The sequence below is a fragment of the Prionailurus bengalensis genome, chromosome B1 (genome assembly GCF_016509475.1).
Source record: "Prionailurus bengalensis isolate Pbe53 chromosome B1, Fcat_Pben_1.1_paternal_pri, whole genome shotgun sequence".
Taxonomy (NCBI): Eukaryota; Metazoa; Chordata; class Mammalia; order Carnivora; family Felidae; genus Prionailurus; species Prionailurus bengalensis.
The window spans coordinates 113,371,167-113,397,033 of record NC_057344.1 but is presented as its reverse complement, the minus strand read 5'-3'; the positions used below and the strand labels follow the sequence as shown (position 1 = coordinate 113,397,033).

Below are 25,867 nucleotides of genomic sequence, written 5' to 3'. Positions count from 1 at the left end.
GTAATGCAAGAGCCACCCCACATGTTCAGGAAGGGGCACTCCCGATGACCTGATAGGTTGGAAGACCAGATAAATAAGCATACCTTATATATTGGACCTTGTAGTACATGGCTTCTTAGAAACAATATTGTGATTTGTTGCCCAGGCTGGTTGCAAGATCTACACAGTCTCAATGTAACCAAAATACAAAATTATTCATGGAGGAGCCTGGACTAACCCACAAATAGTATTAAATTCCTTCTGTTACATTTGGAGGCAGCACGGTGTGGTAAGTAGCAGCTGGGGCTCATAATAACTAACTCACAGAACTGCTGGATTCATTAAAAAGACAGCAAATAAAAGACATCTGGTCCCAAGTATGTACCATGAAGGTTGGTTCCGGGTCATTCCATTTTCTTCTTCTTTCCTTCCACTTGAATGCAATTACATTTACTTACATTTGTTTCTACATTAGTCTGAAGTGCAAATAAAATGACCTTTGGAAAGCAAAATAAAAATATATTCCCCTCCCAGTACAAGTCTGTTCAGAAAACAATCAAGTTGAAATAGACATACAGAACAGTGATGATGAAAAATAAGCATAAACTATCAGCATGCAGCTGAATAATCTTTATAAGAACGTGAAGAGAGAAGGCACCTTGCCTTGGCTATGGCCTTCAGGTCTTTATAAAAATGTTGACAGCAATTGGCACAGTATTTTTCATCTATGGATGGCCTTTTTTCTTCTTCTGAGTTACTGCAGTGAAATATACTGCAGCAAAATAAATCCTACAATGAGGGGAGGACAGCATAGGGCAGACATGGCTAGCTGACCCCCAAAGATGCACGCCCCTCTCCTGAAGGGTAGGGTTGTTGGCTGCCTGCCTGTCCCAGCCTCTTGGCTTTTAAAGGGAGTCATGTGACTATTTCTGGCGACTGAGCCAGAATAATGCTTAAGTAACTCTTGTGAGCAAGAGTAATGCTTAAGACAAAAGCATACTGAAAAGAGTGATAAACAAAAACCAGAAGACATGCTAAGAAAAGAGAGCACCAACAGGAGAAACAACATCCCTGTTCCCCCAAGGATGACTTTGATCATTTTAATGCAGCTCAAGTCTTTACTCCCAAAGGAAACAACAATCAAAGACAACTTTATTTGATAAAATTAATGTGGTAATTAATAAAGAGATCTTCAAACCAATGTTAATAAATAAAAATTGGAAAATTATAGTCCTTTCCTCTGAAAGAAATAAGTGATATTCCTGAAGATGAAGAATGGATCTACTAGGATTTTTCTGGGAAACAGGCTCCCAAATCATCATTGCTAGTATAATTCACTTGGCCCTCTCATAGACTGAAAGAACATTGGGTGAGATGTTTTCCCTACATTAACATGATTTTTTGCAGACTTCTGCAGATAGGAGAGAAGGGACAGAGAAAATATTGCCAAGAATTTTGACACTACAAAGACTGGAAGGGAATGTTGAATGAATTAAGAACTCTAGGAGGTTTTAACACTCAGAATATACAGCCATTGCTTAGTGCACTGAGAAAATTTATAAAGATAATTTTGAAATTCTTAGAACAACAGAAATCTAGCCTATATTATCACTATTTTTCTTTTGTTGCTTCTCTATCCTACCACAGTCGCCCAGTGTATTACTGCACATTAGGGAACCCAATATCAAAGTAGTTTAAAATTACAGAAATAATAAATCCTTTTGGTTTATTTTCTTTGCTTTTCTGAATATTTTCAAAATCTCTACATTCTAAGAACAAAGCAGGGGTGTAAACACATGCCTTTAGAAGTATATACTAAAAATTTTTTTAAATGTCCATATTTTGGGGTACCTGGGTGGGTCAGCCAGTTAAGCCTCTGACTTCAGCTCAGGTCATGATCTCCTGGTCCGTGAGTTCGAGCCCCGTGTTGGGCTCTATGCTGACAGCGAAGAGCCTGGGACCTGCTTGGGATTCTGTGTCTCCCTCTATCTCTGCCCCTCCCCCCTGCTCGTGCTCTGTCTCTCTCTCTCTCAAGAATAAACATTAAAAAAAAATGTCCATCTTTTAAAGTTTATTCTAGAATTCCTTGTCCAGTAAATTTTTGTTAAAAATTAAATATTTATTGGGGTGCCCGGGTGGCTTAGTCAGTTGAGCATCCAACTCCTGATTTCAGCTCAGGTCATGATCCTGGTTTAATGGGATTGAGCCCAGTGTGGACTGAATGTGGAGACTGCTTAAGATTCTCTCTCTCCCTCTGCTTCTCTCCCCCACTCACATGCTCTCTCTCTCTAAAATAATAATAAATACATAAATAAATAAAAATGAAAAAAATTTTAAATATTTATTGAGTCAATATATATTTGTTGAATGACTGAATAGTGGCCTGCAGACACTTTTTGAGAGGTGGGTAAAGTGAACTGATTTTTTCCGGGGCGATCCAAACGAGTAAAAGAAACAAAAAGATTGTTGCTTGTGACTCGCGAAACCCTGGTGCCCGTGGGTCACGTGGGTGTTGACTTCATGAACACGATCTGTGTATCCCAGAAAAACCTGCAGAAAGCCATTCAGAATCAGTCCGGAAACAATACGGAATAGAGAGGACACAAGCCTGTTGTTTCATTGATTTTTATCTTATATTGAATTACATTTGGATTTATATTGAATTCAATTCAATATTTATATTGCATAAATTGATAATTATTAAAATTATGTAAATATTTTAAATTTAAAAATTTTTTAAATTTAATATTTAAAAATTTAAATATATTTAATTAAATATATTTAATTAAATATAATTAATTAAAAATATTTAAATATTTAAAATATAAAAATTTATTTAAAATTATTAAAATAAAATTATTAAAAATTATTAAAATATCAAATAAATTGAATAAATTCACTATTTATATTGAATTACATTTGGATACGTGTTGGAGGTTTCTTCTCATCATTATCTTTGAAACATCCTTCTTCTTCCTCTCTCCCTCTCTTCTTCCTTGCCTCTTGACCGTCTTTTTCACTCTCCTCTTCCTCATCTTCACTGCAGTGTAGTTCTCCATATTGTGCCAGTCATTGGACAAATTCATTATGACCGGCCAACCCAAGTTCGGTGTGGCATGCTGAACATTTTCTGTCCTGATATGTGCAGCTATTTTCAACTGTTGGAAAAAGATAGTTGAGATCACTTAATCTGAAAACCAATTGAACCCCTTATAACTTTTGCTGAGGCCAAATGAAATATGAAGAATAGGAAATAAAATATCACTGACCAAGGTCACAGTGAACATCACCAGCATGGGTTTAGCCTTCCCGATCAGCTAAGTCATATGCAATGTCACTCTCCTTTTTCGACTCTAGTGAAACCTTTACCATTTGGAAATGCCTGGATTGACCATGGGTTTATAGAATTGACATGCCTGATAAGAGTGACCCTGTGGCAAGGCAAAGACCAACGGGTTTCCCTCCTCCCTGTTCCCTATGTTATACAGCCCGACTTGCAGATTCTGCTTCCTCCGTCATGACTCTAGCTTGTCATTATTGCCTGTTATTCTGCTAAACCATGGAGTTCAGCTCTGATCAACTAATAGGAGTAAAGAACTAGACAAATAGTCACACTGTTGTATTAATTACTGACATTTTTGGAGTTGTTCCTAGTTCTCTGGTGAGTTGGCAGCATCCTATGTCCATACAAGTGCCAGTAGTCTCTGGAGTACATGTAATTCCTGGGACCTAACAAAAATCTTTAAATTAAAGCTCCAAGTGTAAAAGGGAGGTACGCATCGTCTATTCAGTATTATAGTGGGTCTCTTGCATCAATCTACCTGCTCTGGAAAGGAATTAGCCAGGAAGTCCCTTACCTACTCAAGACCAGGTATGATTTCCATGTCCTCACCTCTAGGGAATTTCTTTCTGACCGTTCTTGAAATTTGAACTGAGTTTATTTTATCTCAACATTTCTGGCATATTATGTCCGTGAACGCTTCCCATTCTGGATCCTTGGTGTTCTCTACCCTCCATTCTATTTATCTATTTGTTTATTCGATAAGCAAACAATGAACACTTATGCTCTATAGGGGACAGATATTGGACTTACTTCCCTGGGTACAAAATGATAACACACATTGTCAAAAGGTATGGGCAGGGGGAGTGTGGTCTACGATCCATAATGAATGGCTTTGCGTTCACTCCACTGGCTTGAATCTGCTAAATGGAAACTGACCAGAGGTAGCCTTTTCAAGGTACCTATGTCTAATGCAGATTTTTCAACACAAGATTCATCAGTATAAACTGTTTAATCTAGGTGAGTGCCTATGATGGTTGATTGGTCTCCTTGTGGGAATAGATTCTCTTTGTCTCTCTCTCTCCTCCATCAGTGGCTGCCCTTGACCGTTGCTGTGGATTAGATTTGGCTTTCAAGATCAAGAGCCTCCTGCCACAGACTCGATAACTTCAGTGTCAAGGAGAGGAAGGATAGCAAGTGCTACTGCAATGAAGTGCAGTGTCATCAAATTATGAGAGCTAGGGGCTTTGTATTTAGTAACCCCTAATAATTTGTTCCTAGATGTGTTCAGTGCACATGCTGGCTCTGCTATCCCCACGTAGCTGGCTGGATGTTTTACAACTACAACATCAGGCAACCCTCTAACATGTGATACTGATAAGATGCAGTGCCCTTCATGGGGTCTAGGCAGCCCTTACGGGTTGATACCAAGATGCTGTGGTAAGAACTGGGGCTGAGACTCAAAATTTACACAAATGGGTGCGTGTGGGTATGCACACACACTACATACATGGGTTTAAGGTATTTCATTTCCTCCATCAAAAATACTACATTTAAATAATGGGCCCCATGTGGCGGAATTTTGGGCAGAACGGGGGAGAGTTTTAAATCAGTTGACCATTCTTTTTTTTTTTTTTAATTTTTTTTCAACGTTTTTTATTTATTTTTGGGACAGAGAGAGACAGAGCATGAATGGGGGAGGGGCAGAGAGAGAGGGAGACACAGAATCGGAAACAGGCTCCAGGCTCTGAGCCATCAGCCCAGAGCCCGACGCGGGGCTCGAACTCACGGACGGCGAGATCGTGACCTGGCTGAAGTCGGACGCTTAACCGACTGCGCCACCCAGGCGCCCCATTCTTTTTTTTTTTTTTGACACAGAGAGAGAGATAATGTTCATTTATGACAGGGCATGAGTGGGGCAGGGGCAGAGAGAGAGGAAGACATAGAATGTGAAACAGGCTCCAGGCTCTGAGCTGTCAGCACAGAGCCCGACGCGGGGCTCGAACTCACAGACTGCGAGATCATGACCTGAGCCGAAGTCGGAGGCTCAACCGACCGAGCCACCCAGGCGCCCCAGCAGTTGACCATTCTTAGCCCCTTAAGTTCACTTTATCCCAAAAGTCTATTAGCTACTTTGTTCAATCTAGCCACAAGCATAGGGCCTGGTGGGAACATTGCTGTCTTTCTAGGTGAGGTTGAATTTAAGAGCTTCAGGTGTGTTTGCCTCAGCTGAGACTTTTTAGAAATGCTTCCAGTTTAACACAATTTTATGTACATTCTTCCAAATACTTTTAATTTTAGTCATTATGTTGAGATAAATATGATCCACATTTTCCCTTTCATCTAATGAAATGTCAGGTGATCTTTCCAATAAAAAGGGGATCTCTTAAGGGCTAAAACACAGGGATTTGATTTTTCTTTTTTTTTTATTTAAAAAAAAATTTTTTTTTACATTTATTTTTGAGACAGAGAGAGACAGAGCATGAATGGGGGAGGGGCAGAGAGAGAGGGAGACACAGAACCGGAAGCAGGCTCCAGGCTCTGAGCCATCAGCCCAGAGCCCGATGCGGGGCTCGAACTCACGGTCTGTGAGATCATGACCTGAGCTGAAGTCGGATGCTTAACCGACCGACCCACCCAGGCGCCCCGGGATTTGATTTTTCAAAATTAAACACACTATGATTTAAAAAGTCCAGGATTGTTTCAGAATGTGAAGTTAACAAACACAAGATGAACTTGTAATCTAGAAAAATATATCCCTCTTCCCTTTATTTCTATTTTTACTACTATTTTATAAGAAAACAATAGAAATGTACAGAGCAAAATGGACTCTCTTGCTTTTAAAGTCTCCCCCCCCCCCTGCCCTTTTGTTTAGTTGGTACTTTGGAACAGTATAAAGTACCATTTCTCAGGGAGTTCCACGGAACACAAGTCCCACAAAAGTTACCTCACTAAAAATGTTCATCACCAGTTAAATGTAGAAATTATTCAATAGTATATCCTTGTCTGGAGATTTACAATGTATGTTACCATCTGGAAGCTCTGAGAGAATAGAAGGTAGTAAAAGAACAGTGTAGTTAGATGTATGGACTTTGGACTCAGACAACTTGGGTACAAGCTCCAAGTCTGCTATTTACTGATTGGGTGACCTTGAGCAAGTGCCTTAACCTCTTTAAATGTCAGTTTTCCCATCTCTAAGATGGCCATCAAAATAGTACCAACCTTACAGAGTTGTCGGAAGACTTCACTAATAGCTTCGATAACGTACTTAGCAGAGTGCTTGGCACAGAGAAAGCTCTCAAATTTTTGATAATTATTATTGTATTGTCATTATTAGAGGTGGCTTGGGGTCTACACCTTAGCTACTCATAAACATTCAGGTCTCTGCTGTGATTTCCATCTTGACCTTATCATTCAGAGGCGATAGATTTGCACAGATAATGGATCTCCCAACAAGCCAGCTTTCCCATCTGGAACCTGCTCCAAACATGATCTACACTTTGAAGTCTAATGAAGCCAATCTCACTCACAGGCAAACTGCAGAGAGGAGTTTATCTACACCAGTTTAGCTATCTAACTTAACAAGTTTATCTCCCTTGTCATTCTGTCCTTTCAATCCTTTCCTTTTTATTTTATTTACTATTATTATTATTATTTTTTACTTACTTCTTGTTATGCTTTTCAGCTGTAGTACTGCTTTGGCTGATTTTGTGTTCCCCTCCCTCCTTCTATCCAGCATTATACTGAACTGATTTCAGGCAACTTGGCTATGCTTTGTTAACCCAGCAATTTAACAAATAGTTACTGAGCACCTAAGTGGTCCTTGAATTTAGGTATCGCTTTGAACATGCAAGCCCAGGATATGACTCCGGTAAAGGCAGAGTCTGAATGTTTTCCTAACATGAGGGGGGGAAGAAAACCGAAAAGAAAACAGCTTCTTTGGCAAGCTATCTGATTAAAGAGCTGAAATTCAAGAAGCCCTCTGGTGAGGAGAGAGACTGTGAGCACAACAGGAAGAAGCCATAGACCCAGTAGCAAAGGTTGAGTTTTCCTATCGCAAGCACACTTCTTTTTCCATACGCCCTCTCTCTGAAAGCTGCTGACAGAGCTTTGGCAAAGACTCATCCTCCCGTTCCCTGATAAGCTAAGCCCTACTTTATATTTAACTCACTCCTGAGCACGAGGGGTGGGGTGGGGATGCCTCGTTTATAAGGGGAGCTGTGACAGTCTTCTCGTCAGTCCTCTTCCTCCAGCTCAGCCTGTCTTCTGGAGCCCTTATCCCACCCCCTGGTTTCCGCCTTCATCCTTCAGTGGCCGGTGGGGAACGTGAGGGGAGAGGAAAGACGCAAGGCTGTCAGAGAGGGGTGTGGGAAAAAGGAACACAGGCTGCCAAGCCAGGGAATTCCTAACAATTTAAAAAGGAAGTCAGCTGACGTTAGTTAGTTAAATTTAACATCCTTTTATGTGCAATATTTGACTTTGGAAACAAAAATGAACTTTGCGGAGGAAGAGGCCTCCAAGAGATACTGCATTAAAACGAAACATGTGGCTATTATCTGTGCGGTGGTGGTGGGGGTAGGATTAATAGTAGGACTTTCCGTGGGCTTGACCAGGTCGAATCACTCCAGCGGGGACGCTGGGCAGGGCACAGCTCCGGCTCCTTCCCACTCTCCTTCCACCGAGAGCCCGCCACAGGACCAGGGGGTCTGCCCTGCCAGCGAAGATGAAAGTGGGGACTGGAAAAACTTCAGGCTGCCGGACTTCATCAACCCAGTGCACTACGACCTGCAGGTGAAGCCCCTGCTGGAGGAGGACACGTACACAGGCAGCGTGACCATCTCCATCAACGTGAGCGCGCCCACCCAGCACCTGTGGCTGCACCTGCGGGAGACCAGGCTCACCCGGCTCCCGCAGCTGAGGAGGCCCTCGGGGGAGCAGGTGCAAGTCAGGCGGTGCTTCGAGTACAAAAAGCAGGAGTACGTGGTGGTGGAGGCGGGAGAGGAGCTTGCACCCAGCAGTGGCCAGGATGTCTATCTCCTGACCATGGAGTTCGCCGGCTGGCTGAACGGCTCGCTCGTGGGGTTTTACAGAACGACTTACGTGGAGAACGGACAGATCAAGTAAATATTAACTTTTGCTTCCTTTACCCTCGGCTCGCCTACTTGTTTTTCATTTCTTTTCCTTTCCTTTTCACTTTCCACTTTTTAATTGTTTCGTTGGTCTGACTGTTTTCTAAACTTGGTTTCAATTCTGCCTGTTCGCCTGGGAGACAAAAACCCATGCCCTGCTGTATTTTCAAAGCCTGTCCTAAAACTTGAAAGTATTGAGTGAGCTGCATGGAGTTCAAAAAAATCAGTGTAACTCTTTTGTTTCATCGGGAGAAATCATAATGTACTGCATCCTGTCGGAATGCAGAAACTACCTACAGAAACTACCTCAGATTTTTAAAATACACGTGTTTGGCAAATTTCACTGCCATTAGTCTTGGGCTGTAGGACAGTGATTTTAAACTGAAGTTTAAAAAATGTATTACACTAAATTCAAGTGAAAGTCAGTAAATGTCAATTATAATCTTGAGTATTTTTTTTGGAGAAAAGATGTTGAAAGAGTATGTAGAATCCGTGGAATTGTCTCTGTGTCTGTATCTAGGAAGGAAGGCAGGATCATGTCTTTGTTTTATAATGGCCAGAACCATGTTTCACTGATAAATTTTTAATAAACACTCACTGAGTCCACCCATTAGTGGCAGCACACGGATAAATCTTTGGGCTTATTGTCCATCATGCAGTATGCAATGGTAATGCTCCATAAACGATATAGTGCAATATAAAAGATATATTAAGTAATTAAAGACATAAAAATATATTAAGTAATTAATATACGTATTTGTACATTTCCATGTTTAGCAAAGATGGTTACTTGCCTTGACAATCAATCAGATGCTATTACCAGAACTATGTTAAAGGCATAAACTCTCTCAATGAATTTTAAAAAACCCTTCACTCTGTGGGTGTGACCCTTGCATCAGGAAGGAAAGGTGTACTGAGGTATCACTGAACTTGAAACTGCTTTGACCTTGCTTACATGGATTCTTGACAAGTAAATGATTAAGTGTCACCATTCACAAATGTGAGTCCGGGCCAGCCCACTGAATATCCCTGCCCTATGTTGTTTTAAGCATCTTGGAAACCATTGGAGCAAAGTAAGCCTTTTGGTCAAAATTCCTCCTACTGTTTGTCAGAGAGACCCAGGGACTAAAATGAAATGTTTAAGTATCTCTGTCTTACTGTGAGGTACACTAGTAAATTGAGCAGAAATGATAATTTGAGAAAATATTTGGAGAGCACGCTCATTTAGATACGATATCTTAATATCGTTAGTAATAAAACAAGCTTCTTTTTGGCTGACATTTTTTTCTCCTTACAAAAATTAAAAATAATGAAAGCATGGAAAATTATAAAGATGGAAAATAAAAAAAAAATAAAGAGAATTTTCACATCCAGTGGTAACTTTGGTAACATGTTAATGAATATTTTTTAGGCAATCAAATTGTAATCATATTATGTCTATGTATCTACATACCTTTTTAACTTCATATAAGCATTTCCTCTCATTCTTCTATATTTTCAAGAATCTGATTTTAAAGACTCAGCATGCGCTAAATTAAATATTAGCAATGCACTAATAATAGTGCATTATTATTTAACCCCTGTTTCCTAATACTGGACATTTAAGTTGCTTTCAGTATTACAATAAACAAGTCAGAAAAGACCATAGTTGTAAGTAAGCCTTTAAGGTATATATCTGTTTATTTCCTTATGTTAGGAGATATCCAATAAAATAGAATTAATTGCTGGCTCAAAGAGTACAAATATATCGAGAAACTTGTAACATTTATTTTGCTTATTTCATAAATGACACACATTCACCGCAGAACACTTGAACCAGAGAAAATTGCTCTCACTCAGGTATAGTCATTGTTAATATTTAAGTAGGTATTCTTCTAGTATTTTTTCTGAGCACAGATAAACATGGCCTTATGTTGTACATAGTATCATGTAACAAGCTTTTAGAATATATCCCCCCCTTTACGTGGTTTGTAGATGGTTTAATGGATACATGATCATCGATTATATGAATATAATCAACTTTTCCATTAAATTTGGGCATTGGCGTTTCTCCTACTTTTTTACCTTTTTTAATAAATACCCATAAAAATGTAATAACATCCTTACAAAAATATGTGTAACGCTTTCTAATATTTCTATAGGAAACTTCCTAGGAAATTGGCCCAAACTACAAAGTACATATGTATGTATGCAGGTGTGTATGTATACACACATATGCATATATATAAGGCATGTCCATGTGTGTGCATGTGTCTCCAAACTGAATTTGAAAGATCTGTCCCAGATTTCCTTTCCACAGATGATGAGTAACAGTGTCTATTTCTCTGACCTTCGCTAGTGATTAAATGAGTTTTTAGACTTTCCAATTTGGGGGGGAAAGGCCTAGTATTTGGAAGAATACTCACTTTCAAGAGATTCTAAAAATTCATTAGTTAAGGTGAAAACAAGTCAAAACTTTTAAGTGATTGTTGCTAAGACGTTAAAATTGTTGCTTGGGTTGAGAAAACAATAGAGATTTCATCTGAGTAAAGCCAGCAAAATATTATAAAAATTCTGTGCACGACCGAAGGCCAACAAAGATGGAACAAGATTCCATTAATAAATTTCTGTTCTGTAGTTCACAAGTTTAAAAAAGCACTATGTGCGAACATATATAGTATTCATTCAACTCTGGATTGTTTTACTGGCCAGGTAATTTTACCGTAAGATATATACACCCGAGAGCCGCTATTCTGAAACTCAGCTGTCTGTGATTGTTGTTCAGCAAATCTAAGTTACAGCAAGATTGGCGAGATAGGGGGGCTCAGGTTCTCGTGGAGGATTGGGAGCCCAAGGTTGTCTGCTTTTATCAGTAGTAGTTGACGCTATCACATTACACAGGATGCTGTCAGTTCTTCACTGCATACATGGTTTGGGAACAGTCCTGGCACGTACTCAGGAGCCTTAGTTAGGCTAAATGGACCCCTCTTTGTTGATCTTGTTTTGAAATATTTCAAGCGTATGAGGAAAGTCCATACATTTTTTTATTCCAGCCTCTACATAACATTTTGACAATGCAGGCCTATAGGGGTTCTCATCCACAGTGTCCATATAAGGACGCAGGAGTGAGTTCATTGGGAGCAGCACCTTTCTTTCATATTCTAGAGCGAGCTGCGTGATATTTGATGCACATGCAATTTAAAATACCATCATAGCAGTACGCTTTTTAAGTATACAGTCCAATGGTATTTTCTGCCTCTTCTGTCTTATTGTAAAATTAAACTCCAGGACTGAGTACTGGCTGTTGCATATTATCATTGGGATATTATCGTTGCCATCACAACGCAAACTCAACACGAGTGTGCTCAGTAGCAACCAACATTTCCTGATTTCTGCATATACAACCAGGACTTGAACTTGAATGTCACAGAGAGGAACCAACCGTCTGGGCTGCTTTCCCTCAGATTCGGAGGCAAGAGGAGAGTTGGAGAAGAAGGTAGAGTCAGTTTAGAGCTCCCTGGCATTAATACCCACCTGTCATCTTGCTGGGGACAGAGCTATAGTGAGGCTTAGGAGAAGAAAGTTTGAGAAACGTAAAAGTCACTTTTTCCTACTTTCTGGTCTGTTCTTTGTGATGGGAAGAAACTACTTTTAAAAGGGTCAGAACCTTTGGAATGTTTTTCTGTGCATACCGCTAATACCCGCCACCCTCTCACTGTGTTGTGTAGCAAGCATTTCCAGTGGTTCTCTTCCCAAACAGAGTTGCCTTCTACTCTTGTCTCCAAAGTATATACTGTTTTCTTCTCTTTAAGGGTCAGCATTTCCTTCTTGGTGTTTGAGCTACTCTCACACAGCATTTCCCAGCTTGCTGTTCCACAGAGCTCTAGTTGAACAGGATATTAACAGATATTTCCAGAACAAAATCAGGGGAGGGATTCTGTGGCCAAATCAGTTTGGGCAATAATACTAAATACAAAAAAAAAAAAGTGTGTTTCCTTTTTTTTTTTTTTAACGATGGAACTTCTGAGAGACTTTTATAGAATAACATACATTATGAATCTCTAGAGACTGCCATGAATCTCTGGAGTATGCAGTTTCCCAACTGTGTGAGGCTGTGAAATCTTCTGTGGGTCCCTGAGAGCAGGGCTGTCCCTCTCTTGTTCACTGTCTAGCACACAGTGAATACTTCGATATTACTGAATGAATATAAAGAAGCATTTTTATGTAGGCTCTCACATGACTATTGTCCTCTGGCACATGCTGGGACATGCTGCGTAGCCAGAGCCCTTTTCCCGTTATGCAGTCCAACGTCTACCAGTAACCTCTCTGTCTTCCCACTCAGTCAGGACGGACATTTTTTCTGGGTTCCTGTTCTCCCCATCTCCTCAGAAGGAAGAGGAATTGGTAAAAAAAAATTTTTTAACTTAGGACTGCAGTCTTCATATTTCAAGGACTGAGAATCATTGGAATTAGCAGGAATTACAATTAGAATTTACAAGGGGGACAGATGGAGGCTAGTTTGGGTTTTCTGGGTATTCACAGCATTGCTAGGATTGAAGCTGAATTCTGATATAATGGTGGGATGTCAAAAGGCAGAGGCAAGCAAGAACATAAAAGCAGATAAAAAAGGAAAGGCACAAGTGAGAAAAGCAGAGTGAGGAAAAGAAATTAGCTTGTAGGAGAGGTTTAGATGAAGAGGTGAGCTGGAGATAACTCTGGAAATTTTATTGCGGGGCGTGGGAAAGAAAGGCTAGCTGATGGCAGGCATGTAGGAAAAATTAACTAGCAGCTATTTAGTTGGATGGTGAGGGAAAGAGTTAAGTCCCTGCGGGGGCACATGGGAGATCTTGCAGTGATCCAGGAGAAAGAAGATGGGGATCAGGTAGAACAGTGATTTCAGGACAGACAGAAGAGGACACAGTGGAGAAAATCGTTTGGAGGTGACATGGTCAGGCTTTGAAGACTGCTTGACTGTGAGAAAGAGGTGAGTTAGTTATGTGTACAATATGCCACAATATATCACAGGTGTGATAGCTCACACCTTTAACTGATACTGGAAATAGAATGGTAGAACCTGGTTTGGGGGGTAAGGTCATGACTTTGTTGTCAGATGCCTATCAGACATCTAGGAAGACATGTCCAATAGGCATTTGGATACATAAGTCTGAAGCACAAGGTTAGGGCTTATAAGAAAGATTAGGAATTAATGTGAAAACATGGCAAAACAGAAACCAGTGAGGGGTGCCTGTGTGGCTCAGTCGGTTGAGTGTCCGACTTCGGCTCAGGTCATGATCTTATGGTTCATGAGTTCGAGCCCCGCGTCAGGCTCTGTGCTGACAGCTCAGAGCCTGGAGACTGCTTCAAATTCTGTGTCTCCCTCTCTCTCTGCCTCTCCCCTGCTCGTGCTCTGTCTCTATCTTTCAAAAGTGAGTAAACATTAAAAAAAGAAAGAAAGAAAGAAAGAAACCAGTGAGATGGTTCTAGTTAAGTGTGTGTGTGTGTGTGTGTGTGTGTGTGTATGATATATTTGCACATGCATGGAGATGTGTACTCATTTGTAGGTTTAATCTTGAAGTTTTAGTTGTAGGTCAGTTTGTTCATTATATTCTTAGACTGATATGTTGAGCTATCAGTATACCTATTATCAATAAACAATATATCTATTTTTGGTCTTGTTGCCTGTTGCAGGAGGCATGGTAATTTCCTTTATTTTGGAAGCAAGGAAACAAATTTTACTTGACCTTGAATGTCTTCTACATAGAAAAAAAGCAACTGGGAAATACATTTAAATAATTAACTGGTGCGGTGTCTGGGGTGGCTCGGTTAAGTATCTGACTTAGGCTCAGGTCATGATCTCATGGTTCACGAGTTCGAGCCCTGCATCGGTGTTTGCTCTGACGGCTCAGAGCCTGGAGCCTGCTTCAAATTCTGTGTCTCTGTCTCTCTCTCTCTCTGCCTCTCCTTCACTTGTGGGCTCACTCTCTCTCTCCCTGTCTCTCTCTCTCTCTCTCTCTCTCTCTCAAAACTAAATAAATAAATAAAAAAGAAAGCAAAGCTAAACCATGATACATTTAAAAAATACTGGTTCATTCAAACCACCATGAAAATATGTTGGAGTCTGAATAATCTAGATGGGTTGTCTTGGCGCTAATCAGCTCCCCTATTTAATTCTGCAGTCCTTTCCTTAGTCTGCACAGCCTCTTGGCAATTGTGGCTGCCTCGTCTCCATCAGAAGGCCTTTGTTGAAGGTTTTCACACAGATCTTGCCATTTATTTTGCTGGTTTAAGTTACTAAATTGCTGAACATAGCCTGAGAGTCTTCACTGGAGATGCCAGATGATATATGAGGTAATCAAGGAAAAATTTTTTTAAGTAGATTCAGAGTGAACTGGTCTGTGACTTGCATCTCACCTCCTCTTCCTCCAGCTTTCTCTAAAGTCACCTTGATCTGATGTACTCTGAGAAGTCAGAGGGATTTCTTCCCTTTTGTGAATTAATAAGCTACACAGAATTGTATTTTTAATGTGCTGGTCTAGTAAGTGACTTATTAACATGACATAGAGAGAGGCCCCTACGGAAAAATGGTTTAGCTCAGCACATTTGCCTGGCATTATAATTATTCAGGACATGCTCACGAGTCACTCCTGAACACATCGTGCACTTGGCCAGGCTTTCCCCATTAATTTGCAGCACAACACAACTGATTCTAAAAAGAAGAGGTTTTAATCACCGAGTAAAACCTCCCCCAAGAAGGTATGACCTAAAATTGTTTTGCATCTTCTATACCTTGTTTAAAATTTGCATATATTTAGAAAACTTCAGTAACGTTGGATGACATTTAGCAGATATAAATAGGGGCTTTTGAGTTCTATAGGAGTTCATGAGAAAAAATAACAAGTTACCATTGAAAAATATTGTTATGTTGCCTACAGTATTTATATACCAAGTACTTTTGTTCCAGGACAGATACTCTTGTTTAATGAATGAATTTTGAAGTCTGTTCATTGTGGAAAGTGCATTAACATACAGCATAGTTAGCCTTCTAGAGTTAAAGGAAATAGGGTGAGGTGTATCCTAATCCCATTATGTAAATATGAAGGGAATTTCAAATATATTACTACACGTGATCTATCCCTTATTACCCCCACATAACCCTGTGATGGGGACAGATGTGCTTTGGTTACCAGGCTTTATAGATCAGGACACTAAGAATCAGTATGTTTTGTGACTGGCCCAAGATCGCACTTTAAAGGGCTGAAGTAGGATTGGAATCTAGGAATTTTTACTCTTTTTTTTTTTTTTTTTAATTTTTTTCAACGTTTATTTATTTTTGGGACAGAGAGAGACAGAGCACGAACGGGGGAGGGGCAGAGAGAGAGGGAGACACAGAATCGGAAACAGGCTCCAGCCTCTGAGCCATCAGCCCAGAGCCCGACGCGGGGCTCGAACTCACGGACCGCGAGATCGTGACCTGGCTGAAGTCGGACTCTTAACCGACTGCGCCACCCAGGCGCCCCTAGGAATTTTTACTCTTAGAAGAGGGTTTTCCCCATGAAATCATGGGGAATAAGCCAGAAAACAATACGCATTTTGTAGCCCTTCTGCTTGTTGAGTGTCACTTTACCTTACATCAGTGTAAGTACAGGTCACTCTAATTGAGCTACACTTGGTGTGATTAACGTTCACTGATAGGGCCACCAAGATAGACCAAACACAGCACCCAGTGACACCATCAACACTGTTCTGTTCCATTTCCAAAGGCAAGTCTGAGATACCCTAATTTAGGGAAGGATTTTTTGCATACAATCAAGCACAGCCTCTTTTAAAGAGAGAAGGTGAGGAAAAACTGAAAGTTCTCTCTGTGGGTGCTTGGGGTGGGGGGTGGGGGTGTATGTGCTCTTGCCCAGAGCAGAAACTGAAACAGAGCATTTAAAAAATCTACCAACGGCTATTGCTTAGGACAGTGGAATCCCACTCCTTCCTCCCTCCTCACCCTGCCCCTGTACCCTCTCCCCTTCTTTCTTTCTCTCTCTCTCTCCCCCCCCCCCAGCCCCACCCCCTCCCCCAACCCACTCCTATTCCCAAATTAGTTAATTGGCTTATTTCTGAGGTGTGACCAAACTGAAACATTCTTGCAGAGAGTGATTTTTTCTTTTTCTTCTGCCTCTGGAAGAAATCAGAAGCCCGAAGAATTCAGAAGAAAAGGCAGCTGACTAAACATGGGGCTGGGGCTTGGTGGAGCTGATTATAAAACCTTAGTACCCTGGGAAAGTGTGCAGGTTTCTTTATATCCTGATGTGTTTGTAATTCTCTACTGTCTGAACTGTATTAGAAACTTCAATTGACTAAGCTATTATCACAAAACTAATCAGGAATTACCTCTGTTGAAGAAGAATACATTCTTGAAGCTTTTTAGGATAACTATTATTTTGAACGAATTTCAAACTTACAGAAAAATTACAATAGTACAAAGATCTCCTAGAAACATTCTACTCAGATTCACCAATGTTAACATTTTGTCCTACCCCCCTCCCACTCATGCCCCCCTTCCCGTTAGAGTATTTTGATACATTATTTCCCTTTACATTTTAACATTCAGTATATGTTTCTTAAGGGACATTCTCTAACATAACTACAGTGCAGTTATCAAAATCAGAAAATTTAACATTGATATAATATGATTATCCAATCCACAGTCATAATCAAACTTCATCAATTAACCCAAAATGTCCTTCTGAGCTATTTTTCTCAGTCCTGTATCCAGTCTGAATGCATGCATTACATTTAATGTTATGCCTTGTTAGATTCCTTCAAACTGGAACAGTCCCTTAGCCTCTCTTTGTCTTTCATAACCTTGATATTTTTGGAGAGTACAGTTATTTTGAGAATGTCCCCCAGTTTTAGTTTATCTGACTTTCCTCATGATTTAAAAATACAGGTTAAGCATTTTTTTTTTTTTTTTTTTTTTTTGGGTCAGGCATTTCACAAAAGTGGTGCTGTGTCCCTCTCAGGAAATCCTATCAGGAGACAGATTCCATTGGTTTGACCATTATTAGTGATGCTGTCATTGATCACTTGCTTAAGGTGGTACCTAATACTTCCTCCACTGTAAAGTTACAATTTATCTCTTTGTAAGTAATTTCCAGAGATTCTTTGAAACCATTCAGATACACCTTTCCTCATCAAACTGTCACCCATATGTTTTGGCATCCACTGACGATTTTCTAAGGCCATCATTCCTCCTAAAATCACTAATAGGCAATCTATGTGGAAAAAAAACACAACTTTCCCTTCTCCTTACCACCCATAAATATCTATATCTGTATCTATATCAGAGTAAGGATTCATGGATTCTTATTTTAGTCAATGGGTTATAATTTCATTATTAATTTTGACATTCTAATTCTCCCAGATTCGACCATGGTAGTCCACTCAAGTGGGCCCCTGTGTCCTTTTGACTCGTTCCCATGGTTCTTTGAGAACTTCCTTACTTTTGGGCAAAGCAAAGACGTTCCAGGATCATCTTGGACTCTTGCTGACTCATCACTGGAATTGGCCATTTCTCTAAGGAGTCCTGGTTCCTTTTAGTGGGGAGTGGTATTTAGAACTCATCATCTGGGAACTAGCTTTGCTCATTTGCTCCAAGCTTGTCAGTGCTGCTACTCCCGCTCAGCAGAGCGAACTCAGTTTGTATTTTTATATCCACCTACCTATATCTACACACAAAAATCATTGAATTTACACCAAACCTGCAATTATAATTTAATATGGAGAGACATTCTAGTCTTTTCCCTTTCCAGATTTATAACTCTCTTCCCCAACAGTGGGAAACCTGCTTTCCATTATCCTCTTTTATTTATTTATTTTCATTTGCTCAAGCCATTAGGACACAGAGAATGTTGTTTCTGAATTGCTAACACATACCACTAGAAAACACAAACTTACTTACTGGAACTTAGTATTCACTTAGAATTATTTTTAGGGAAAATGTTCGTATGTTAAACACACAAATCTAATGGACACAGTTCAATGAATTTTGACAAAAATGCACACATCTTTGTTACCCATATCTCTAATAAGATAGAAATTTTTTTCAGTCATCCAAGAAAGTTCCCTCCCTCAGGCAACAGTCTCCCAAAAGACAGCCACTTTTCTGGTTTTACTTTTTACAGATTAGTTTTCTTGGCTGAGTTTTTTTTTTAATGCTTTTATTTATTTTTGAGACAGAGAGAGACAGAGCATGAACGGGGGAGGGTCAGAGAGAGGGAGACACAGAATCTGAAACAGGCTTCAGGCTCTGAGCTGTCAGCACAGAGCCCGACTCGGGGCTCGAACTCAAGGACCGCGAGATCATGACCTGAGCCGAAGTCAGCCGCCTAACTGGCTGAGCCACCCAGGTGCCCCTTGGCTGAGTTTTTAACAGGAAATTATTATATCTAGAGAGGGTTTTTTTTAAGAAATTAAAAAAAATATTTCTTATATGTGGATGTTGACCTATGGCATATTATCTTTTGGATAAATTAATGTATATAATACATCCTTAAAGCCAAAATGAAATGCAGACTCTTAGCATGACCTCTGCTGACCAAACTTCTTTGGCCCCAGTCCCTCTAGTTCAGCGGACACCTTTCAGCCACACTGGACACTATTCAGGTCCTCAACCACATGAAGTTCTTTTCCACTCTAGAGCCTGTGCACTTTTCTGTTCTCTCTGCTAGGATACAATTTTCTTATGCTTCCCCTGTCTGGCTTTTTCTCATCATTCAGACCTCAGTAAACCATTACCTACTCCAAGAGATTGTCCCTGACTATTTTACCTAACGGTGCCCACAACTTTTCCTAGGTTTTTCTCTGTCACTTCCCCTGTTTTATTTTCCGTATACCTCTTATCACTCTCCTATGTGCTTATTTGGTCTTTGTTGTTCCCTCAGCACCTAGAATAATGCCTGGCAAATGTATTTGTGTGTGTACAGCAGGGAGAGGGATGGGGTGGGTGGGTAAGGAGTGTGGAAGGAAAGGGTTTGATAAATATTGGATGAATGAATGATCTAATACTTTAGCTTCATATTCTTTATGATATGCCTGAAGGACAAAATATTTTCCTTAGCCAAATTATTAACAAATATGTCAACATTTCTGTACTCCCCCTTTCTTTTATGCTTTTTACTTTGCTTACTCTTCTAATGAGCAAGTGTGCAATATTTTACTGTCATATAACTACCTTTAAAAAGTATATATTCATTGATTTTTTGAGCAGTTACTCAGAAAAAAAAATGTTATTTCCACTTTGAAATGATGGAAATATTAAACATTAACATTTTAATTTACAAAGGCATTTGCCTAGTTAGAGCCATAAAAAATGCTCTTTTCAAAAGTGGGTTTTCCTGCTTTTCAAAATGCTCTTTTTTCAAAAGCAGGTTTTCCACCTGGTCAAAGGTTATTTCACCTGGGAAATTACTCAGAGCACTGCCTTTGCATAGAAATGAAATTGGAGTCTGTCCCCGGTGCAACATAAATAAGAAAGAATGTGCCATTAGGGACAGGAGCTGGGGACTCTGGAAGATACTCCTCTGCTCTGGGACAGGACACAGCTGTTCACTCTCAGAAGGACAATTAGAAACAACTCCTTGAGTTTGGCTTTGTTGTTTATCTACTTGTTGCTTGATGGCTTTTGAGTGGAAAAAGTGACAGTTCATAATTGGATTTATCTCTGCTTATCTACAGTTCACAGATTTTTAGTTATGGCACCAAAATATCAAACTATTCATATAAAATATCTAAATCTGGAAACTTCCAGATTTTCATTTATTTGTTGACCTAAAAATTCCAAGAAAGGCTTTGACAACTATTTGATAGTTTTCTGGATAGAAGGTCATTTTAAGACCTGCAATATAATTACATAGTAGTTATAAATTCATGCAGCTGTAATTACATAGTTGACTTTTTCTATAGGCATAGAAACACAGGGACTGTGGTAAGAGGTGACATGTATTTTGTTTGTGTGTTTGTTTCTAAGGAGCATAGCAGCCACTGATCATGAACCAACAGATGCCAGGAAATCCTTCCCTTGTTTTGATGAGCCCAACAAAAAGGCAACCTATACGATATCCATCACCCACCTCAAAGAATATAGGGCAATTTCAAATATGCCAGTGGAGGTAAGTCCTTTAAAAATTTTTTTGTTTCTGCAGATCGTCTGTTTAAAATAGCAGGTAAATTATCTTATTTACTATGAGAGAACCCAATGAATTATAAAATTAAATGTGCCCTCATAGTTCATTAGAGGCTTGAAAATTCATTTTGACAATCTCTTTTCTTGGAGTCCTAGAAGTCTTTAACCTGACATATCCTAGTCTAGTCAAAAAACCATGGTTGGGTTCCAAGCAAGAGTGAATACAGTTGACCCTCATTGGCTGGGCTCTGCTTAACTGAAACAACCCCCTAGTCATGACAGACTAATGGCAAACTCACGGAATTAGAGACTTAAAAACATTCTTGGGCCCAGTGCCTATTCTTGATTTTCAGATAAATAGAAGCCCAGTGTTTAAGATTGACCTGCTGCAGAAATCCATCACTTAAATATTGGAGTAAAGAAGCCAACTCCAGGGAAACTCATGCCCAAGGATTTTCTAGTGAACAAATAGTGATCATGAAATGTTAAAAAAAAAAAAAAAGTAGGCTCCAGTAAGTTCTGTCTGTGTAATTACTGGCATAAGACTTTTTCCTCCATTACTGCCCCTCAACCACAGAAAGAGTAATGCAGCTAACTAAAGTTGGGGATTATTGTACCTTATACATAGAATAAATGCACATATATTGACATGTAAAAGGGTCAGTCCCATCCTTATATATAATTGTCCTCTAACTGATACCAGAAAAAAACCCTGCTTAAATTATATCTGCCATTGTTCTGATCCACTGTCTGAAATGTCATCATTGAAATTCATCCCTCTTAATGACCAGTATTCCTCAGAAAAGCAAGAACAAAGTAAAACCAACAAAAGCTTTAAGAGGGTTCAAAAGTAAATTGTCAGCTATCCATGCCTTGCAATGTGAATTAGTTGATCAATTTGTTTTATTCTGGTGTCAGGCACCTGAGCAGTTGAGCTTTGACTGGAGAAGAAAGAGAAAAGGATAAACTAAAAGAGTCTGGCACACTGACCCAAAAGGCTGGGCCAGGGTAAAAGATCCTTTCAATGTTTGGTCGGGATGGGAAGGGCAGGTGGGAGGAGAAAGGATGCAAACCTTACCAACTTCTGCTTAAGACCTCTCAGAGGACCTTTTCATTTTGCAGAATATATTCTTCACCTCTTACTAGTTCCAGACAATAGTCCTGGAAGAAGAAGGATATTGGGTCATTAGGAGTTCTCACTAGTAGTGGTTACTAGAGTAACTTTGCTGGCGTTCAGATACTTCTCTACAAGCACTTGCACACCCATGCTTACTTGTCAATGAGGCATCGATTCTAGTCCAACCTTCCTCACTTAAGCCCCTTTGAAAGCTTCCCACTGCGGTGACTTACTGTGTGACTACAAGGCACATGGAAATATTTAAACAGTGGGTAGCACGAATTGGGCAAGTATATGTGGATGGAATATTAGGCCTGGTGATTGGGGAAGAGGCAGGCAAAGCCGGCATGGGCAGAAAACCAGACAGATGGAGTCAGTAGTGGCATCAGTAATGAAATTCTTCTGTCCGTGATAATCAAGACAGTGACTTTAGTGATGATACCTTGGGTCTTTGATGTAGGCATCAGAGATGGAAAAGAGAACCCAACATCCTGCTATGCCTGGTACAGCAATTGCCCTCCCTGAACAAACATTTGCTTAGTTCTTCCTTTGTGTGAGGCATTGGGCACTAGCCTTTTCTTCATTGACAGATCTGCTATCCCCTCAAATATCATGGTTGGGATTGTATATTTAATGTAGAAAGACAAACGAATTCCTATATCCTAGTCAAAGTTGTGTTTTCCCTGAGAAACCTCGTACAGTGTATAGTTCAATCACTCTTTCACAGGTCTAAAAATTAAGTGCCATTTCCGTTAGTCTTTTTCAATATCACCATTCATGGGTAAGAGGAAGTTTTACCCCTAAGCTTTGACAAAGGACTTCTGACTAAAACCCCAGGTTTGGAGGAATCATTTGTTTGTCTTGTCTGTGACTGATCTTTTGATAAATAAAAGATTATCTTTTGTTTTCAATAGAAAGAAGAGTCACTGGACCATAAATGGAATAGAACAACTTTCAAGAAGTCCGTCCCTATGAGCACCTACCTGGTGTGCTTTGCTGTACATCAATTTGACCGCGTTGACAGAATATCTAAAAGGGGAGTACCTGTGAGTCCCATTATATATTTTTTATTTTTTTAAGTTTATGTATTTATTTTGAGAGAGAGAGAGCGAGAGAGCAGAGGAAGGGCAGAGAGAGAGGGAGAGAGAGAGAATCCCAAGCAGGCTCCACAGCATCAGCACAGAGCCCAATGCGGGGCTTGAACCCATGAACCATGAGATCATGACCTGAGCCTTACCTGACTGAGCCACCCAGGTGCCCCGAGTCCCATTATATTTTTAAAAATTTCCTACCTAGGGATTTGTAATTAATTTTCTATTTTTTTAATGTCCCCCCCCCCCCGACTTAACAGACTAAGAAAGCCCATTCGTCATCAGGGTCTATGAGCTTGATGATAGATGCACTGAAAATATCGAAAATCATAAGCTTAAAGGACACATGTGAAAAATAAACACGACAGACATAGGAATGAATAGTTCTGAATGCTTTCAAAGGGAAAATTCACTATAAATCTAAAGCTAGCTCCCAAGTATATCAGCACAAGTATATTAAAATATTTGAGCATGCCCAGTTTAGTGAAGTAGTTAGTATATGTGTTTGGGTGGGGTCCTGAATGGAGGCCAGAGAGGAAGGAGGAAACCATAGGAAGATGAATATCCTTCAAAGTTTGTGATGCCATTCCTATATGCAATTCAAAATAAGATAACAACAAAGTGTCAAAAAGCATATTTTTACAGTGTAAGAGATAAATAAGCTTTTAGAAATCAAGATGATTAATTCAATAATTTTCTTTTGAAAACACAAATACTTTTACCTAATTGTTCTTCTCATTCTGAAGGCTCCCATTTTGCTCATGCCCTAAACACTTGCTTAATCTGATTTTCTTTCCGTTAGTCCACCTCTGTGCTATCTATTATATATATATATATATATGTATATATATATATATATATACACACACACACACACACATATATATATATATTTGCAATATAACTTTATAAGGAAAAAAAATCATCACTCCTATTTTACAGATGAGAGAGTCGAAACTTAATATGTTTAAGTAATTTGCTCAAGATCACCCAACTGGCAAGTGGTGGATACTGTATGCTGCTAAACCTTCTGAAATATGATATTCTGAAAATATCTTTACCTCTTCACCAATCACTGGAGGGAAGGGATGAATTCCTCCATTTCCTGTGACACTATCTCCTAAGGAAATTTACCTTAATGTTGGTATAGTAGGAGTCGAGCGTGGTTTCCAGCATGCTGCCTTTACTGTAACCAAATTATAGCAAATGAGGGAATGTCCTAACACCTTTTCAAAGGGGTTGTATATCATGATGAATTTTGTCATCCCTTGCCACACGTGTTGCTTTGATGTGACCTTCAGTCACGATAAAGAGCACTGCCGGGGGCTAATAGATAATAGTAGGGGTAAGAAAGAAATGCTGCTAGAAAGAGGAAATTGTTTTTTCTATATTGTGCTGAATGTCCTTGCTGGCACTCCTCCTGCTTAACATAGAGGTGAAAGCAGTAGTTCAGCTTGGTTTTTCTTACAGACTCCTCACAGTCATAGAATTTTTATCTGCAGGTGCTTTCTTCATCACCTGCAATTCAGTTGCATGAATGTTTTTCATCATGTGCTGGTGTGTTCTACACCAATTTTTTAAAAACCTAATGATTGCTTTTTGGGCAAGTTTTTTATTTTGGGTGGAAATGACAAGGCAAAGCAGAAGGCTTAAACAATTCACTAGTGATGATGTAATTGCATAAAAAGAAAATGTAGGGGCACCTGGGTGGCTCACTTGGGTAAGCGTCTGACTTCGGCTCAGGTCATGAACTCATGGTTCATGAACTCCAGCTGTATGCTGTCAGCCCAGAGCCTGCTTCAGATCCTCTGTTCCCCTCTCTCTGCCCCTCCCCCACTCATGCTCTCTTTCCCTCAAAAATAAATAAGCATTTAAAAAAATAATAATAATAAAAGAAAAAGAAAAAGAAAATGCAGTCAACTCATCAGCAACCGACAGTGTACTTGGAGTTATTTCCTATAGTGACGGTGAGTTTGCATTTCCAATGCACCTGGTCCTCTGACCAAGGATATTTATTTGTAAGGTGTGATAGTGGCTGGATGAGTCATCAGAGCCCATACCAGTTAGTTAGCTGAGCTCTAATGGTGGATTTTGTATAAAGGTTTTAGATGACATAATGGAAAATACAATTTGGCAGAAGATCCCAATGGTATCTTTGAGTGGTAAATATTTCTTAAGTATCAAAGCTGACTGCATACTATTCTGTTGTAAATTTGGTTAAGTTTTCACCATTTGGGTGGGAAATGAATATTGTCATAATATATTGCTTTCTGATGATCTATTTGGTAAAAGGGAAACAGAATGCTATAATCTCTTTGGACACGTCCCAGAGACTCTGGGTTGGGAGAATTCAGTGAAAGTGAAACATGGAGCTAAACAAAGTAGGGGCCCTTCCCTTCCACCCCATCTACAGAAGACAGGCAACCAGATTTTTCCCTCCTGCAAAATCTGGTAGGGCTGTTTTCTACAAAAGGTAGACAGAACCCTTACTAGAGAACTTGCAAGGCATCTAGTATGAATGCCAATTTATGGTAAATTCTGCCTCATTGGCATTTGAGAGGTTCCCTGCCTGGCTTTTCCTACCCACTCACTCTAAATTGAAATCTAACAGTTAACACTCAAGCACAGGTACCCCAGTACAGTCTCCCATTCTAGAAAAAATTAAGGGGAAACCGACCTACTTAAATATACTTAAATGTGACATCAATGGAAATGCAAACCAGCCTCAGTACTACATTCTTAGAGCTGAACAGACAGCTTAAGATAAACAGGCATCTGAGGAAAACAAACAACATAAAAGAAAATCCAAGGCAAATAAACAAAAAAACACTCTGGGGGCCAAAAGTAATGATTGGGGAAACTAAAGAGAATTCCAAAAAAAGCCATAAAAAATTAAACTTTCTCACCTGTACAACCTTTAATTATTACTCTCAGATTCAAGAAGATATGATCACCATAAAGTAGAAAGCTATGAGAAAACAATCAGAAATCAGTAGTTCGAGTTTAAAATAAAACACGATTTCCAAAGCATAATCTGACTCTGATCCCCAGTAACCCGTTACTAATTACCGATAAGCTTATGGCTTCAGTCCTGCCATCTGCTTTGTATTTTTATCAAGT

At 39.7% G+C, this 25,867-nt stretch overlaps 1 protein-coding gene across 1 annotated transcript in view; it reads left to right on the top strand.

The window, feature by feature from the left end:
• Positions 1-7,482: 7,482 nt before the first annotated feature.
• LOC122477426 (glutamyl aminopeptidase) overlaps positions 7,483-25,867 on the top strand; it is an 88,786-nt gene continuing 70,401 nt past the window's right edge. Inside the window, exons 1-3 of the mRNA XM_043570406.1 lie at positions 7,483-8,379; positions 20,384-20,525; positions 22,571-22,702. Of these exons, the coding sequence (XP_043426341.1) occupies positions 7,751-8,379; positions 20,384-20,525; positions 22,571-22,702 (903 nt within the window). The 5' untranslated portion in view covers positions 7,483-7,750. The remainder of the gene's footprint in view (positions 8,380-20,383; positions 20,526-22,570; positions 22,703-25,867) is intronic.